The following is an 18,634-nucleotide window of genomic DNA, read 5'->3' as shown; positions in this document are numbered from 1 at the left end:
GTTGATGACTACAGCAGAAATGTGTTACGAAGGAAGTATACGATTTTTTTTTTTTTTTTTTTTTTTTTTTAAGAGCTATTAACAACTGACAGGTGTTTGCTGCCATGAACGAAAATCCAGATTCGGGCATTTTTGGAGATCTAAATCTTATAAATTAATTTTATAAATTTTTATAAATTAATTTTAAATATGTTCAGTGTGGATGCAATAGCATGTTAAAAGACAGCAATGATATCATTTTACGGGGGCTGCGTTATCTACAAACTACTGAAATGTTGAGAGATGAAGAAAGGACTATGTACTATTTGGATAAGACATGGCTGAGTGCACGACATACCCGAAGTAGTGTTTGGGTAGATAACACTATAAATCCCCAAAATCAGCATCTCTGTCTGGGTTATCTAGCAGAAACAAGGCTCACCCAGGTAAAGGAAAAGACCTGATTGTCATACACATTGGGACCACAGTAGGTTTCATCAAAGGCTGTTTGTGGACTTTTAAATCTAAGAGGAGTACAGATGAGCGTCGATATGCTCAAGAAGTTGTTTCATGTTCTTCCTCAGCTTCAAGAAAATTAATTTTGTATTCTTGTTAATGCATCATACCATCCTTGTAGAAAAGAAAAAGTTCTTAATGCTAATTCTAATAAGCATGATGTCTCAGAAGGGTTAAAATCCAAAAATATCACGTTTCAAGTTGGTATGTTGAAGAAAGTACTACTAGGTATCTTTTAAAAAACATGAAGTAGTGGACAACAAATACGCAGTAGATGAAATGGCTAGGAACACAGGGAAAACTTTTGAATTCCACTGTAACACTGACACTAAATTAGTCTGATGAATTTTGGGCATGATGAACTTTTTGTCCAATGTGCTTACGTAATACACAATTTTCTAACAAAAAGTGGTGAAATATACTTACATGGCAACAAACGAAACTTTCATGGAATTCAACTCATTTATTATTCCATCAACATGTTGGTCATCAACATCACCAGCACAGTCGCTAATCAACACCAATGTAATTGTCGTGAACTGTTTACCCCTGTTGACAGAAATGTGGTTCATTTGTCAATGAGGATTTTTAATCACACAGTTAAATAAAGTAACAGTACTGCAGGAAAAAACATCTGTGAAAAATAACCAAATGTAAGATATGATGATTATGGCTGAATTCTAGCAGTCTGTGAATTACAAAAAAATATATAAATCACTAGACATACAGGGTAAACCCAATCTCCATCCACAAGTTTTTGGAGGTTGTCCAGTGATATTTTCTGAGTAGGCTACAAGGTCATTCTTGCACAGAAGAAAACAGCAACCAGCCACGGTTAACAATGCTTTTTATTGACAGATCTACATCTACATCTATGTGCTTACTCTGCTATTCACAATAATGGGCCTGGCAGAGGGTTCAATGAACACCTTCAAACTGTCTCTCTACTGTTCCCCTCTTGAACAGCGCACAGGAAAAATGAGTGCTTAAATTTTTCTGTATGCGCCCTGATTTCTCTTATTTTATCATGATGATCATTTCTCCCTACATAGGTGGGTGTCAACAGAATGTTTTCGCAATTGGAAGAGAAACCTGGTGATTGAAATTTCATGAGAGGATCCCTTTGCAATGAAAAATTCCTTTGTTTTAATGATTGCCACTCCAATTCATGTATCATGTCTGTGGCACTATCTCCCCTATTTTGTGATAGTACAAAACAAGCTGCACTTCTTTGAATACTCCAGAATAGGGTGGACAAGCATGGTGTAAGCAATCTCTTTAGTAGAACTGTTGCACCTTCTAAATGTTCTGCCAATGAATTGCAGTCTTTGCTCTAACCACAACATTATCTATGTGATCGTTCCAAGTTAGGTTATTTGTAATCCTAAGTATTTAGTTGAATTCACAGCCTTAAGATTTGAGTGACTTATCACATAATTGAACTTTAGCGAATTTCTTTTAGTACTCGTGTGAATAGCTTCACACTTTTCTTTATTCAGGGTCAATTGACACTTCTCGCACCATACAAATATCTTATGTAAATCATTTTGCAATTCATTTTGGACATATGACGACTTTACAGGACGGTAAATGACAGTATCACCTGCAAACAATCTAATAGGCCTACTCAGATTGTCTCCTATGTCATTAATATAGATCAGGAACAATAGAGGGCCTGTAACACTTCCTTGGGGGAATGCTGGATATTACTTCTGTTTTACTCGATGACTTTCTGTCTATTACTATGAACTGTGACGTTTCTGACAGGAAATCATGAATCCAGTAGCACAACTGAGGCGATATTCCATAGACACACAGTTTGGTTAGAAGACACTTGTGAGGAACAGTGTCGAAAGCTTTCTGGAAATCTAAAAATATGGAATCAATTTGACATCCCCTGTCAATAGCATTCATTACTTCATGAGTATAAAGAGCTAGTTGCGTTTCACAAGAATGATGTTTTCTGAATCCATGCTATGTGCCAATAAATCTTCCCCCCCCCCCCCCCCCCCTTGAGGTAATTGATAATGTCCTAATACAATATATGTTCCAAAACCCTACTGCAAATCAACGTTAGTGATATAGGCCTGTAATTCAGCAGATTACTCCTACTTCCCTTTTCGGGTATTGCTGTGACTTGAGCAATTTTCCAGTCTTAAGGTATGGAACTTTCTATGAGCGAACAGTTGTATATAATTGCTCAATATGGAGTTATTGTATGCGCATGCTCTGAAAGAAACCAGACTGGTATACAACCTGGACCAGAGGCCTTGCCTTTATTAAGTGATTTATGCTGTTACACCGAGGATATCTACTTCTATGTTTCTCATCTTGGCTGTTGTTCATGATTGGAATTCAGGGATATTTACTTTGTCTTCCTTGGTGAAGGAGTTTTGGAAGACTGTTTTTATCATGCAGTGAAGGTATTGATTGCATCTTGTCACTGGTGTGCTTTATGTATGACCAGAATCTCTTTGGGTTTTCTGGCAGCTTTCGAGGCAGAGTTTCGTTGTGGAAGTATGTGCTATATCTCGAACTCTGCAAAACTTTACCAGTCTGGGGGATTTTGTGTTCTTTTAAATTTGGCATGTTTTTTTCATTGCTTCTGCAACAGCGATCCGACCCGTTTTGTGTACCTTGGGTGATCAGTACCATAACTTATTAATTTATGTGGTACATATCTCTCAATTGCTGTCGATACTATCTCTTTGAAATTATTCCACATGTTTTCTATATTAATGATCAGATCGGAAGGTGTTAAGAGCATTTTTATTGACTTTTTTTAAACAGATGTACTTTGTGTTTCTTTTTGATGGTTGTGGGGGTTACGGTATTCAGTCTAGCAGCAACTGCCTTGTGGTCGCTAATCCCTGTATACGTCATGATACTCCCTATTACTCCAGGATAATTGTTGTTAAGAGATCAAGTGTGCTTTTGCAACCATTTACACTTCGAGTGGGCTCATGAACCAATTGTTCACAATAATGTTCTGAGAAAGCATTCAGTACAATTTCGGGTGACCTTTTATGCCTGCCGCCGGCTTTAAACATATAATTTTTCCGCATATCGAGGGTAGATTGAAGTCACCACAGAACTATAACTGTATGAGTGGGGTACCTACTTGAAATGAGGCTCAAGTATTCTTTGAACTGTTCAGCAATAAAAGTAGTTCTGTACCAGTTTTGGACTGATTGGTCATTCTCAGACTGCTGTTTATATTTAGGTGCATATTTGCTGGTGTTTACATTAGCTTTTTGCTCTTTATTCACCTTTGTGGTGAAAATTCCTTGGGATGGTGGAACCCGCAGCTAAAAATGATGAGAAAAATGGCCCGTTTGACTGTAACTGTAGCTCATAACAACTGAACAATTACATTGTGTTCCACAAGTATTAGCAAGAGTTACAATAAAATAGGCCACTTGTGACACCGTTATCTGCTGTAGGGCGCCACCACCCCAAGAAATTCTCACTACAATGAGGAAAAAGAGCCAAAAGCTGATGTAAACATCCACAAATGTGCATCTCAATGTAAACAGCCTGTTATAATGTCAAATTTAACAAATATATTTCCGAACGACACAACACATATAAGTCACAGAGTAAGTTGACAAGCAAGACATGTGTACACGTTAGCATTCGAATGAGCACTGAGTCCCAGTCTAGCGGCCACTGCTCGGCTGGCCGCTTAGGTGGCGCAGCTGCTGCATGGCTGGCAGACAGCGCCGCACCTAGAGGACGCGCGTAATTGCGCGGCGGCGCTTTGAATGATCTGCGAGTCACAACACTTTCCCCCCTTTGAAATTGTTGCACTGGTCTTGATGGAGGTGTCCTGGAGATGGCTAACATCCATAGGCATTGTTTGACTCGCCGTAAAGTCTCGAGGAGGAGGCTTCCCATACGGACGGAAGTGTCCTCGATGATAACGGGTCGAGATGACAGGAGACGTAGGGGTCGAATCTGCTGGGGCCCCATGCACCAATCTGCCCTTTGCAGCAAGTCCAGTTGATATGATAGGCGACATGGGCGATGTGTCGGCGTCCGTTGGAGGAGGAGGCGAGTAGATTTGCTCTGACAAAGGTTGGTCATCCGGTTTCTGCATGGGCACGTCTCCTGGTGACGTCCGTTCTTGTGCTGGCATCGCGATGACGGTGAGAGGGCTGCGTTGTGAGTATTGAGAGATGCCAAGATCCCGAGCGTCAGGTAGTGCCGAAGGTGGTGTAGCGGCATTCGGAACAGGCGTTGCCGGCACACGAGGCCAAAGCTGGTCCGAATGACGCACTGCAACACCCATGTCTGTCTGGATTTCATACAGGCGTCTGCCACGGTGTTGTAAGATGCGGCCCGGACTCCATTTTTGCCACCTGCCATATTTCTGTACCCAGACGAGGTCGTTGGCGGTGAACCAGCCAAGTGAAGGCCCCCGCGGCCGTGAGGTGGAAGGCCGCAGAAGATGAAGCAGCGTGCCGGGCTGTCGGCCATGTAAGAGCTCAGCCGGGCTGTGGTCGCCCATGGGGGTGAAACAATAAGACGCCAGAAACTGGAGAAGCGCATCATCAGCAGTAGAAGAAGTCAGAAGTTTCCGCATCTGAACCTTAAACGTGCGGACCAGTCGTTCAGCCTCACCGTTGGATTGTGGATGGAACGGCAGGGCCGTGACATGCATAACGCTGTGACGAGCACAAAAATCCGCAAATTCGGAAGAGGCAAATTGCGGACCATTATCAGTAACAAGAGTAGAGAGGAGGCCTTTCAAAGAAAAAATGCGGGCGAGAGCACTGGTGGTTGCCGCGGTGGTAGGCGACGTGCAACGGACAATGAAAGGAAAGTTAGAGTAGGCGTCAATTACGAGGAGCCAATAAGTACCTAAAAAAGGTCCCACAAAGTCAGCATGAATGCGCTCCCAAGACTTCTCAGGCGAAGGCCACGGTGACAAAGATGACTTCGGGGCAGCGGCCTGTGACGCTCAAGGGCTGCAGGCAGCGACCATGTGTGCTATTTCAGAGTCGATACCAGGCCAGTACACATGACGGCGCGCCAGAGATTTTGTGCGAGACACGCCCCAGTGCCCTTGGTGAAGGAGGCGCAAGACCGAAGCACGCAAAGACGCAGGTACCACGACACGCAGTGAAGCATTGTCAGTAGAGAGGAGGATAACATCATCCCTAGCCGTGAGGCGGTAGGACAAAGCGTAATAGTTCCGCAACGGATCAGAAGTCTTAGTGGACGGGCGGTCTGGCCAACCCTTCTGAATACAGCGTAAAACCCGGGAGAGGGTAGGGTCAGAACTCGTAGCAGCCGCCAGCCTGTCCCCAGTGATGGGGAACCTGTCCACAACCCGCTGCTCGGCAACATCCAGGTGGAAACACAAAAGTTCGTCCCTATCGAATGCCTGATCAGGACCCATGGGAAGGCGAGACTGAGCATCAGCATCAGCATTTCCGTTGGCCCGAAATGAATCTCATAATTGGAGCGAGGCAAGTAAAGAGCCCAACGCTGGAGGCAGTGTGCAGCCTTGTCGGGAAGTGACGTTGATGGATGAAACAAGGAAACAAGTGGTTTGTGATCCGTAACAAGATGAAATTTTGAGCCATAGAGAAAAACACCAAACTTATGAAGAGCATAAATTATGGCCAAAGCTTCTTTTTCAATTTGAGAACACTTTTGTTGGGCATCCGTGAGCGTTTTGGAGGCATAAGCAATGGGTTGTTCCGAACCGTCAGAAAAAATGGTGCGCAAAGACTGCACCGACCCCGTATTGAGAGGTGTATGTGGCAAGAACAAGATGTTGGCCAGGTCGATAAGTAGCCAGGCACGGGGCCTGTTTCAGCATAGTTTTCAATTTCTGGAAAGCCGTATCACATGACGTGGACCAGTGAAAAGGCACGTTTTTATGCAACAGGCAATGCAACGGCTGAGCCACCGAAGCCACAGACGGTAAAAACTTGTGATAGTATGCTATTTTCCCCAAGAAGGCCTGCAGTTCCTTAACAGTGTAGGGCGAGGAAGGGCCTCAATTGCAGCGACAGTTTGCTGAAACGAACGAATACCCTCCCGAGAGAGTTGAAACTCCAAGTACGTGATAGACGCCTGAAAAAATTATGATTTCTGAAGATTACACTTAAGACCGGCAGTCTGTAAGACATGAAAAAGTGTGTGGAGATTTTAAAGATTTTCTTCAGTGGTGGAGCCAGTGACAACAATGTCATCCATGTAATTGATACACCCAGGGACAGGGAGCAATAATTGTTCCAAGAATCGCTGAAAGAGACCAGGGGCGCTAGCAACCCCGAATGGCAATCGTTGGTATTGACAGAGGTCGAAAGGCGTGTTAAGGACCAGAAACTGCCGGGAAGCAGCGTCGAGAGGAAGTTGATGATAAGCTTCTGACAGGTCAATTTTAGAAAAATACTGGCCTCCAGCAAGTTTAGTGAACAGTTCTTCAGGACGGTGCATAGGGTAAGTGTCGATGAGGCATTGAGCATTTACAGTGGCTTTGAAATCGCCACAGAGACGAATATCACCATTTGGCTTAGCAACGACAACGACAGGAGAGGACCACTCACTGGAAGTGACAGGAAGCAAGACCCCTGAAGTAGTGAGCCGATCCAGCTCCCGTTTTACCCGATCCCGAACGGCCACAGGAATGGGCCGAGCCTGAAAAAACTTAGGCCGAGCAGTGGGTTTGAGCGTGATATGAGCTTCAAAGCCGTTTGCACGGCATAACCCAGGAGAAAAAAGGGACGAAATTGTCGTCGACAAGGAATCCAGTTGAGCATAAGGAATAGCATCAGAGACAATATTGACAGAGTCATCTATGGAGAACCCAAAAACGCGAAAGGCATCGAAACCAAAAAGATTTTCTGCATTGCTCTGGTCGACCACAAATACGGGAACACTGCGAACGACGGATTTGTTAGATACCTCCACATTAAACTGTCCCAAGAGAGAAATCTTCTGTTTATTGTACGCCCGTAATTGCCGAGTGACAGGTGACAGGAGTGGAGAACCCAACTGAAGATACGTCTGAGAATTAATTATAGTGGCAGCAGAACCGGTATCCACTTGCATGCGAACATCTCGACCAAGGATTTGGACAGTGAGGAATAACTTCCCTGAAAGGGAAGAAGCGCAATTGACAGACAACACAGAATCAGAATCAGCATCATGTTCATGAACATCATGTATGCGGTCGGATTTGCAAACGGAAGACACATGACCTTTCGTTTTGCAATTGTGACACACAGCCCAACGTTGGGGACAATCCTCGCGTGAATGTTTCGTAAAACACCGTGGACATGAAGGAAGTTGCCGGGGGTTTTGCTACAGTTTCTTAGCGGGTTGTTTACGGCTAGGCCGAGGCCGCGCATGGGAGCGCACTGCGGCCACGTCGGCCAGCGGGGACGTGCTGCCCGCGTCGTTAACGGAGCACAGAGGTTGTATTTCCCCAACATCACCCCCCAGGCCTCTATTTGCACCCCAGCGGTGCGAGAAATATCAAAAGACTGTGCAATGGAGAGAACTTCATCTAGAGTCGGATTCGCCAACTGAAGGGCATGTTGCCGAACTTCTTTGTTGGGCGCCGACCGGATAATAGCATCCCGTACCATGGAATCGGCATAAGATTCTTTGTGAACGTCAGTAACAAATTGACACTTTCGACTGAGGCCGTGAAGTTCAGCAGCCCAAGCGCGATAGGATTGATGTGGCTGTTGTTGACAACGATAAAAGGCAACACGAGAGGCTACCACATGCATTTGCTTTTGAAAATATACAGACAGAAGTGAGCACATTTCAGCAAAGGACAAAGATGCAGGATCCTTCAAAGGAGCCAACTGCAACAACAACCGATACATTTGAGGTGAAATCCAGGAAAGGAACAGAGACTTACATGGTTGTTCGTCCGTGACATGAAATGCCAAGTAGTGCTGTCGAAGACGTTTTTTATAATCAGACCAGTCTTCCGCCGTCTCGTCGTAAGGAGGAAAAGGAGGTACAGCCAACGACAAGAAACACCCCGCATTTGACGCCGTGACAAAATCGCAAATCTCCGCTGGTAGAAGTGTTTGCTGTTCAAGGAGATTTTGCAATAGTTGCTCGACAGTAGCCATTGAACCCTGTGGGTCAACGGTGAAAAGGAAAAATCCACTACCTCGTCGCCAATTGTTATAACGTCAAATTTAACAAATATATTTCCCAACGACACAACACATATAAGTCACAGAGTAAGTTGACAAGCAAGACATGTGTACACGTTAGCATTCGAATGAGCACAAAGTCCCAGCCTCGTGGCCGCTGCTCGCTGGCCGCTTAGGTGGCGCGGCTGCTGCATGGCTGGCAGACAGCGCCGCACCTAGAGGACGCGCGTAATTGCGCGGCGGCGCTTTGAATGATCGGCGAGTCACAACACAGTCATCTGAAGATGGACCTCTTGGTTCTAAACCAGTATCAGAGCTATTTGTGTGAATAAATATCATTGTTAACAGTGGTTGGTTGCTGTTTTTGTCTTTGCAAAAATCAACCTGTATTTTGAAAAATAATATTTTCTGGGCATTTCAGTGCAAGGGACCCGTGGTCTCCAGTGGAATGATACAGAGCAACAATGTGATTGCTTTATTCTGTTTGTTACCTCAATTACCCCTATTCCTGTGAAAATAATTTCACAACAGTGAAACCACCTGTAATATTCAATCGCCAAAATGTGCAACACAATACGTAAATGTACAGGATGGCTCTAGTATGATGTGGACAGTCTGGCTCAGTGAGTTGTCAGAGTGAAAGAAAGTCATAAAATCCAAGAAAATGTCTGATTATTATTGCAAATATGGGTTACAAACTATCCTTCAGGATAAATGTTCCACGTGCCAGACACATGAGCAACAAGGCAAATGTGTGGAACTTAACAGATGTTAAAAAGAAAAGTCACATTTCATTTCGTGGCGATGGGGAATAATAGAGACTGAAGCAGAGACAGATGGCATACAGATATCTGCACTATAGGGAATGTAAAACATTAGAGCAGGGGTTGATGGCCTAAGCCATCTGCCCTGTAGGAGATCTAGCATGCAGGTGAGCAAGTTTCAGAAGTGCCTCTCTGTAGGTGGACACAGGAGGTAATCAACGGTCTCTCTCCCATGCTTCCTGATCGGTTATTCAAATTATGCTGGTCTATGTGGCATCTTACTATAGCTCTGTACCGGCCTTCGACTTTGGTGTGTCAATTCAGCATATACAGGGTGTTACAAAAAGGTACGGCCAAACTTTCAAACTTTCAAACTCACACACAAAGAAAGAAAATATGTTATGTGGACATGTGTCCGGAAATGCTTACTTTCCATGTTAGAGCTCATTTTATTACTTCTCTTCAAACCACATTAATCATGGAATGGAAACACACAGCAACAGAACGTACCAGCGTGACTTCAAACACTTTGTTACAGGAAATGTTCAAAATGTCCTCCGTTAGCGAGGATACATGCATCCACCCTCCGTCGCACGGAATCCCTGATGCGCTGATGCAGCCCTGGAGAATGGCGTATTGTATCACAGCCGTCCACAATACAAGCACGAAGAGTCTCTACATTTGGTACCGGGATTGCGTAGACAAGGAGCTTTCAAATGCCCCCATAAATGAAAGTCAAGAGGGTTGAGGTCAGGAGAGCATGGAGGCCATGGAATTGGTCCGCCTCTACCAATCCACTGGCACCGAATCTGTTGTTGAGAAGCGTACGAACACTTTGACTGAAATGTGCAGGAGCTCCATCGTGCATGAACCACATGTTGTGTCGTACTTGTAAAGGCACATGTTCTAGCAGCATCTCGTATGAAATCATAATAACGTGCTCCATTGAGCGTAGGTGGAAGAACATGGGGCCCAATCAAGACGAAACTAAAATGAGCTCTAACATGGAAATTAAGCGTTTCTGGACACATGTCCACATAACATCTTTTCTTTATTTGTGTGCGAGGACTGATTCCTGAAAGTTTGGTCGTACCTTTTTGTAACACCCTGTATATACTTCGTTTCTCTCCTGAAGGTGCTTCCACACAATGCTTTTTTTATGTTCACCTTTGTGCGTGCACTTACATTTCCAACAGCATAACTACATATGTGCATTTGTGCATGCATAATTTACTCAAAATGGAGGCTGTGCATACAAGTGCATTGCTTGCCGGCTTCAGTGGGAATCTCTTGCACTGTTTAGCAAATGATAGGTAATGGGCTTATGTGTTTTTTGTTGTGTAGTGTGTTGAGGTTTTGCTGTAAAGCAATTAATGTGCAGTAATGTCTGTTAACGCCACAGAAAATACACTGGAATTTATAGTTTATTACACACAAAGATGTCATGGCATTCCACTTCAAAATATTATTTCAATAAAAAATCTGAGAAGTGGTGTCCTGAGCATCAAGTATTAGATAAAATGTCTACAATATAGCGAAGATGCTGAGTTGCAGATAAGCACAACAAAAAGACTGTCACAAATATAGCTTCTGGCCAGTCAAGTCTCCGTCAAAATTAAACGAAAAACACACACATACACACACACGCAAACACAACTCACACACACGACTGCAGTCTTAGGTAACTGAGGCCACACGCACACTGTGAGCAGTAGCACCAGTTCATGATGAGAATGGTGACTGGTTGAGCGTAAACAGGAGGCTGGGGTGGGGAGGGGTAGGGATAGTAGAGTTGGTGTGGTGGACAGTGACATGCTGTTGGGGAGCGCGCAGGGACGAGGTGGAAAGAGAATACGGCAGCTATGTGCAGTCGGGAAGTTAGATGGAGGGCAGCGAAGAGGTGGGAAGGGGGGGTGGGGATAGCGGAAAATGAGAGAGGTAAAAAGACTAGGTGTGATGGAGGAATGAGGGCTGTGTAGTGCTGGAACGGGAACGGTGCAGACGCTGGATGGGCGAGGACAATGACTAACGAAGGTTGAGGCCATGAGGGTTAAGGGAACATAGGGTATATTGCAGGGTAAGTTCCCACTTGCACAATTCAGAAAAGCTGGTGTTGGTGGGAAGGATCAACATGGTACAGGCTGTGAAGCAATCATTGAAATGAAGGATGTCGTGTTTGGCAGTATTTTCAGCAAGAGGGTGGTCCACTTGTTTCTTGGCCTCAGTTTGTCGGTGGCCATTTATGTGGACAGACAGTTTGTTGGTTGTCATGCCTGCATAGAATGCAGCACAGTGGTTGCAGCTTAGCTTGTAGACCACATGACTGGTTTTACAGGTAGCCCTGCCTTTGATGGGATAGGTGATGTTTGTATATATTGTAGACTGGAATAGGTGGTGGTGGGAGGATGTGCAGGACAGGTCTTGCATCTAGGTCTATTACAGGGGGATGAGCAATGAGGTAGCCGGAGGGGAGCAGGGGTTGTGTAGGGATGGATGAGTATATTGTGCAGGTATGGTGGACGACGGAATACCACTTTGAGAGAGGCGGAAAGGATAGTGGCCACGGCATTTCTCACTTCAGGACACAATGAGAGGTAGTCGAAACCCTGGCAGAGAATGTAATTCAGTTGCTCCAGTCCAGTGGATAAGGTATCCTCATCCTCAATCCAAATCAAAAAGATGTCATCAAGGGATCTGAACCAGGCGAGGGGGTTAGGGTTCTGGGTGTTTGGGAAGGATTCCTCTACTAGGTGGCCCATGAATAAGTTGGCACTGGACGGTGTCATGTGGGTGCCCATAGTCGTACCTCAAATTTGTTTGTAAGTAATACCTTCAAAGGAGAAGTAATTGTGGTTGAGGATATAGTTGGTAATGGTGTTTAGGAAGGAGGTTGCTTTGGAATCTGTGGGGCCTTGGGAAGGTAGTGTTCAATAGTGGTAATGCCATGGGCATTAGGGATTTTAATGTAAAGGGAGGTGGCATCAACAGTGATAAGCAAGGAACCGTGTGGTAAAGGGACAGGAACTGTGGAGAGTCGGGGGAGGAAATGGTTGGTATCTTTTATATAGGAGGGTAGGTTCCGGGTAATAGGTTGAAGGTGTTGTTCCATTTCATCCTAGATTTTCCATTATTTGATAAAAAGTCTACAACCATATTGCTGTAAATAATGCAGTACCATAAGTCTCAAAGTAGGAAAACAGAGAAGAATAAGACCACAAATTTATGAAAAGTGTATCTGAAAACAGTAGACGAACATTCGTGCTATGGTGACTTAATAGCACAAAACTGAAGATTCTGACATCTGAACAAAAGAAATGACGAAGCATGTGTAGCTCCTCAACAAAGCATTAGAAATTGAAATGTAGGACATCAATGTTGCAAAAAAATACAAAATTGGAGAAGACAACCTCTGTTCTAGTGCATTCCAGAGTCTGACATTCCCGAATTTGTCAAATCTAAGTATGGTAATCTACATACAATCTTTTACGATTAAAATTGTGCAAACACCTTTTTTTACAAGATAAAATACAAATGACACGCTGAAAGTTAAATAACTTTCACTTATCAATCAAGAAACTCCCCCCTTAGAGATTTCTTGTTTAAGGAATAGTAATTGAAACACTTCCTTTTGAAATGGGAAATAAATAGTTCAAACTGATATATTTGTTGCCAGTTGCCAGCAAACATAATGTTATTGCTGGCCTTACTGCTGCTGTTTCCCAAGCACAAAATCTAAAATCTCAATGTAATCTACTGAAATTTGCAGCCAAGAAGTTGTCATCACTTTGTCTTTCTTGTGCCTCTGTTACTTCATTATCCATAGAAGTCTCCACGTTTTCTTTTTCTGTCACCTTTTCATTGCAATAAACGCAGCACAAACTCCCAAGCAAAGAAGAGGATCTACAGTAAACTGCTCATACAACGAGGCAACATGTCAACACAAGACCGCCCGTGCATGCATGTGTGCGTTTCTTTCACAAAATGCATTTTTGTCACCATACATCTGCAACTAAGCATGAGGAAAAAGGCATTGTGTGGAGATACCTCAAGAGTCATCAGGCACATTTTCTTTGGTGCTTTGGCAGATAACTGCAATTTTGTTTCATAACTTGAAGCTGGAGTTGGCTGATACAATGCTCATAACATCTTTCATGCAACTCCCAGTGTCAATGGAAAGCATCGGTTTGTTTTCCAAAGAACAACCAGCACTAGCAGCAACTCACGTGCTGCCCTGTCCCGCGTTGTCTGCTATTGCCACACAGCAGTGCTACTCGGTCGCTGCTGGAGTACTGGTTACTCTTCATATTTTTCTGTCCACGTTAATACATATCGCTATACTCAATATCGAACTAGACTAACTTCGAGCAGCTCTACCAAACGGTCAGGAAAATTCTGCTTTATGAATCATTTTGTTTGTCTTAGGGAAGAAACAGATACTTTCGGTTGAAACTGGGTATCACATGAAACATGTGTGAGCAGTATTTCTCTGGGCATCTAAGCTTTGCAAAAACAAAATTGCAAATATCTGCTGAAATACTGGAAAAATGCACATGACAACTCTTAGGTGAGACGTCGTGCTGAGGTATGTGTATCTGGCTGGAACAAACGAGTGCTGAATGTACAGTCTCTGCATGACAGAACTGCAATATTAATTATTAAATACTTGGGGTCCACAGTGTGACTACATACAATTACAGGGCTGTACACAGAGTAATACAACAACTGCAAGATGCAAAAGTACTGTGAGGTGGTTGGTGTTGCAGCAGGATCAGCTATAATAGCACTGTGGTGTCGTTCTTCCATTTCATTCAAAAATGCCATACACTGAGTGCATAATGATCAACTATTCACTAGTAAAGCTATCCATATTGTTGTATCACATAACTAATGAGAAGGTACAGAATAGAGCTGGGGAAGAAATAAATTTTTTGTCAAACAACTTGACCTAAAGAAAGGATTGGTTGACTGGACACATTTTGAGGCATCAATGAATTCAATGTAGTACTGGAGGGAAGTGTGGTGGGTAAAAACTGTAGAAAGAGACCAAGAGATGAATACGGTATGATGCTTTAATAGTATATATGTTGCAGTAGTTAAACAGAGATGAAGAACCTTACAGAAAGTAAAGTAGCATGGGAGGTGCCTCAAACCAGTCTTTGGACTGAAGATGCAACATTGTTGTGTATCATCTACAACTAACACTACCAGAAAAACAAACCTGAGGCAAAACGAAGTAGGACTCAAAGCTAACTTGAGGATGAAGTGTAAACTGGGGCTATTGTTGTCAACAGCAAGCACCTTGAGTGAATGGAACAGGTTTGTTTCAAAACAAGATACAAAGAGCATACCATCAATGTTTGCACTGTTCTGCAGGTATCTTCAGTGCAATGCAGATATGGAGATATATGGGGGTTACAAATCAAATGCAATGGATTTACCCTGTAATAAGCCACTGGAGGCAGTGCGTCCCTCATAGCAAAATACTAAAAAAAAACTTCACGAACAAGCTCTAAAATCGGGGAGATTGGGTTCAACTTTTATAATAAATACACACATCAAAAAAAGTTTTGCATCACCTTGGTTCCGAGAGTTCCGGAACCTGAGCAGAAAATTGGAATAGGGATCAACATAAACATCATTTCTGCCCTTTCTATTCCTCATGAAAACCACACATTGCATGTTGTACCACCATACAGCAAGACTCTCAGAGGTGGTGGTCCACATTGCCATACACACCCTCCAATACCCTGTAGCACGTCCTCTTGCATTGAGGCAGGCCTGTATTTGTCATGGCATACCGTCCACAAGTTCATCAAGGCACTGTCGGCCCAGACTGTCCCACTCCTCAACGGAGATTCGCGTAGATCCCTCAGAATGGTCGGCGGGTCACGTCGTCTGTAAACAGTCCTTTTCAATCTATCCCAGGCAAGTTTGATAGGGTTCATGTCTGGAGAAGAAGTCATTGACAAGATGCGCATGATGGGGGCGTGAAATGCCGTCCATGAAGATGAATGCCTCACCAATATGCTGCCGATACGGTTGCACTATCAGTCAGAGGATGGCATTCGCCTATCGTACAGTCATTACGGCGCCTTCCGTGGCCACCAATGGCGTATGTCGGCCCCACATAATGCCACCCCAAAACAGCAGGGAACCTCCACCTTGATGCACTTGCTGGACTGTCCGTCTAAGGTGTTCAGCCTGACAGGGGTTACCTCCAAACACACTTCCAACAATTGTATAGTTGAAGGCATATATGACACTCATCTGGGGTGAGCACCGGTCATCCACTGCAATAGCAGCCTTCGGACAGCCTGAGCGAGGCATGTCATCGACAGTTCCTGTCTCTCTGTATCTCCTCCATGTCTGAACAACATCGCTTTGGTTCACTCCGAGATGCCTGGACACTTCCCTTGTTGAGAGCCCTTCCTGGCACAAGGTAACAGTCCGGATGCAATCGAACCGCGGTATTGACCATGTAGGCACGGTTGAACTCCAGACAATCAAGCCGTGTACCACATTCTTGGTGGAATGGCTAGAACTGATCGGCTGTCGGACCCCCTCTGTCTAATAGGCGCTGTTCATGCATGGTTGTTTGCATCTTTCGATGGGTTTAGTGACATCTCTGAACGGTCAAAGGTACTGTGTCTGCAATACAATATCCACAGTCAGTCTATCTTCAAGGGTTCTGGGAACTGGGGTGATGCAAAACTTTTTTTGAAGTGTGCAGTTTCCTTGTTGACTTTGGCTCTATAAAACACAGAAACTCAGTTCTCCCTATGGCACTGTGAATAATTTCAATACCAAAAACTGAGATGAATGTTTAATTTCCACTTTGGCTTCGCATTCAATATCAGTCCCACCTGAGAGTGCAACATTACATCTTTGGTTATTTTGATTATATGTTCATTAGATTGTGGTTATAAGGTATATTTTGGTGCCTAATGTTTCAGCTCCAAATGCTGGAAACAATACATAGAAGAAGAGTAGTATGTAAGACATTGGTGGACCATGTTGGAAGAATCTGGGAATCTTAATACTTTGCAGAAGAGCGCAATTCTCAAATATTTGCATCTTTCACTGAAAAACAAGCAACTAGAGGAAAAGTTTTCTTGCCATTTGTAAAAACAGTCGCAGATCGCGACTTCTGAGTGCTATGAAGAGAAGGTATTGACATAGTGCTTAAACCAAATTGAAGACCACAACAACAGCCATACTCAAGTAAATTGCTATGCTGTGGTTTCAGTGAAGTTGACAATGTTGTGGCTGCTTTCATGGTGGCCCAGTCATATTGTGGGGTAGGGAATGCCAGTGACAGGGCTGGAATTGTAGGTGACAGATGAACTTTTGCCAAAGCCTTGTATCAATACCTCCTTAATTATTGAGCTGAACAGAAAACTGTAAAAAACATTCATATAGTAAAATCACACACAAAATTTTCCTAATTCTGCAGGTATTGTGCCTTCTGTTTCTTTTTCATTACAAAAACAGATTGATTCAAGTTTATAAAGTCACAACTACGTCACTGTGATTTGTGTAACACACATTCTGTAACATGTTCCAAGAATGTAGCGAAACAGACAGCTTTAGATACTTACTCTAGTTCATCTTTCAAGACTTGCATGCCAACAACAACACCATCTATCCAGTCTGTTTTTATTTCACTTTCATGTAAAGATTTCTCCACAAAGGATATCATCTGCCATGTCGGCAGTGCAAGAGGAAATTCCACACTCACATTTGGATAATCAAGTGGATTCTGTGTCTTGTCAGAACCAAGTACAATCAACCCAATTTCATCTTTTCCACTGGTAAATATCTGGAAACATATTAACTGGTAAAAATATGTTTTGTTTATAACAAAGTGTATACCAATAAAAACATCACAGATACTTCTTATAAAATTATTTAATTGGATAGATAAAAAATCTATCTCACCAAGCAGCGGCAGAACACACACATAAAAGACTGTTGTGATTGGCAAGCTTTTGGAGCCAGTGACTCCTCCTTCAGGCTCAAGGGTTGAAGGGGAAGGAAGAAGGGTGAAGGAAAAGGACTGGAGAGGTCTTTTCTTAGACTTTCGGGAAAGTCACCCAGAACTGCGGGTCACGGGAGACTTACTGTACGGTACGAGAGGGAAAGACTGATTGTTGGGGACTGCTTCGGACGAGATTTGAAAACCTGAGAGCTTAAAGGTGGAAGACGGGTAATATGCAAGACAGAGATTACTACTAAAACATTGTGCACAAGTTAATAATAGTGACAAGCTAAGTGCATTGTTCGTAACAGATGTGGGAGGGGGAGGTGAAAAATAGAAATGGCACATCATATACCAGCCATTATGTAAACATTGTTCAGCCTTCTACATTGGCATGACTACCACCAAATTATCAGTTAGGATGAATGGGCATAGGCATAGGATATATACTGGCAACCGCAATATCCTGTTGCAGAGCATACTCTACAGCATGACATTCGTGACCTCGGTGCCAGTTTCACCAGACGCGCCATCTGGATTCTTTCTCCAGTCACCAGTTTCTCACAACTCCGCAAGTGGGAACTAGCACTACAACATGTAATTGATTCTCGCCACTCACCTCACCTTAATTTACATTAATTTCTTCTGCCTCAGCTTTTCTTCACTCCATTTTAGCTTTCTACATCTTTCATTGTCTTTCCCGTCTATTTTTCACCATCCCCTCCCATGGCTGTTACGTACAATGCACTTAGCTTCTCACTCTTATTAACTCATGCACGGCTGTAGTAGTAATCTCTGTCTTGCTTATTACCCTGTCTTCCACCTTTAAGCTCTCAGGTTTTCAAACCTTGTCCGATACAGGTCACGGTTCTGGGTGACTTTCCCAAAGTCTACCCCTTTTTCCTAGACCTCCCCAGGTCTTTTCCTTTACTCTTCTTCCTTCCCCTTCAACGTTTCTGCCTGAAGAAGCAGCCACTGACTCCAAAGGCTTGCCAATTACAACAGTCTTTTATGTATGTGTTCTGCTAAATTCGTGAGTAGATTTTTTTTATCTATTCAGTTAAATAATTTTATCAATAATTTATTGTTTTTTTTGTTATAGTTACTCTTTATAACCTACTTAAAATACATCACGTACCCTCCTCTCCACAATTCTTCGAACACATAGTTTTGCCTTTTGTAAAAAATCACTGCGTTTCTGTATAACATTTTTGGAGTCAAAGTGTCCAACATCTATTACAATTATAACTGCATCCTATGAA

The 18,634-nt window shown here is 43.3% G+C and overlaps 1 protein-coding gene across 1 annotated transcript in view; it reads right to left on the bottom strand.

Moving 5' to 3' along the window:
- Positions 1-17,278, bottom strand: part of LOC124589805 (X-ray repair cross-complementing protein 5-like) — a 138,936-nt gene extending 121,658 nt beyond the window's left edge. The window contains exons 1-3 of the mRNA XM_047131592.1: positions 17,267-17,278; positions 16,993-17,213; positions 922-1,044 (exon numbers count right to left, since the gene is read on the bottom strand). Of these exons, the coding sequence (XP_046987548.1) occupies positions 922-1,044; positions 16,993-17,213; positions 17,267-17,278 (356 nt within the window). The remainder of the gene's footprint in view (positions 1-921; positions 1,045-16,992; positions 17,214-17,266) is intronic.
- Positions 17,279-18,634: the final 1,356 nt, after the last annotated feature.

This window comes from Schistocerca americana, unplaced genomic scaffold, assembly GCF_021461395.2.
Source record: "Schistocerca americana isolate TAMUIC-IGC-003095 unplaced genomic scaffold, iqSchAmer2.1 HiC_scaffold_73, whole genome shotgun sequence".
Taxonomy (NCBI): Eukaryota; Metazoa; Arthropoda; class Insecta; order Orthoptera; family Acrididae; genus Schistocerca; species Schistocerca americana.
This window is presented reverse-complemented; position numbering and strand designations above follow the sequence as displayed.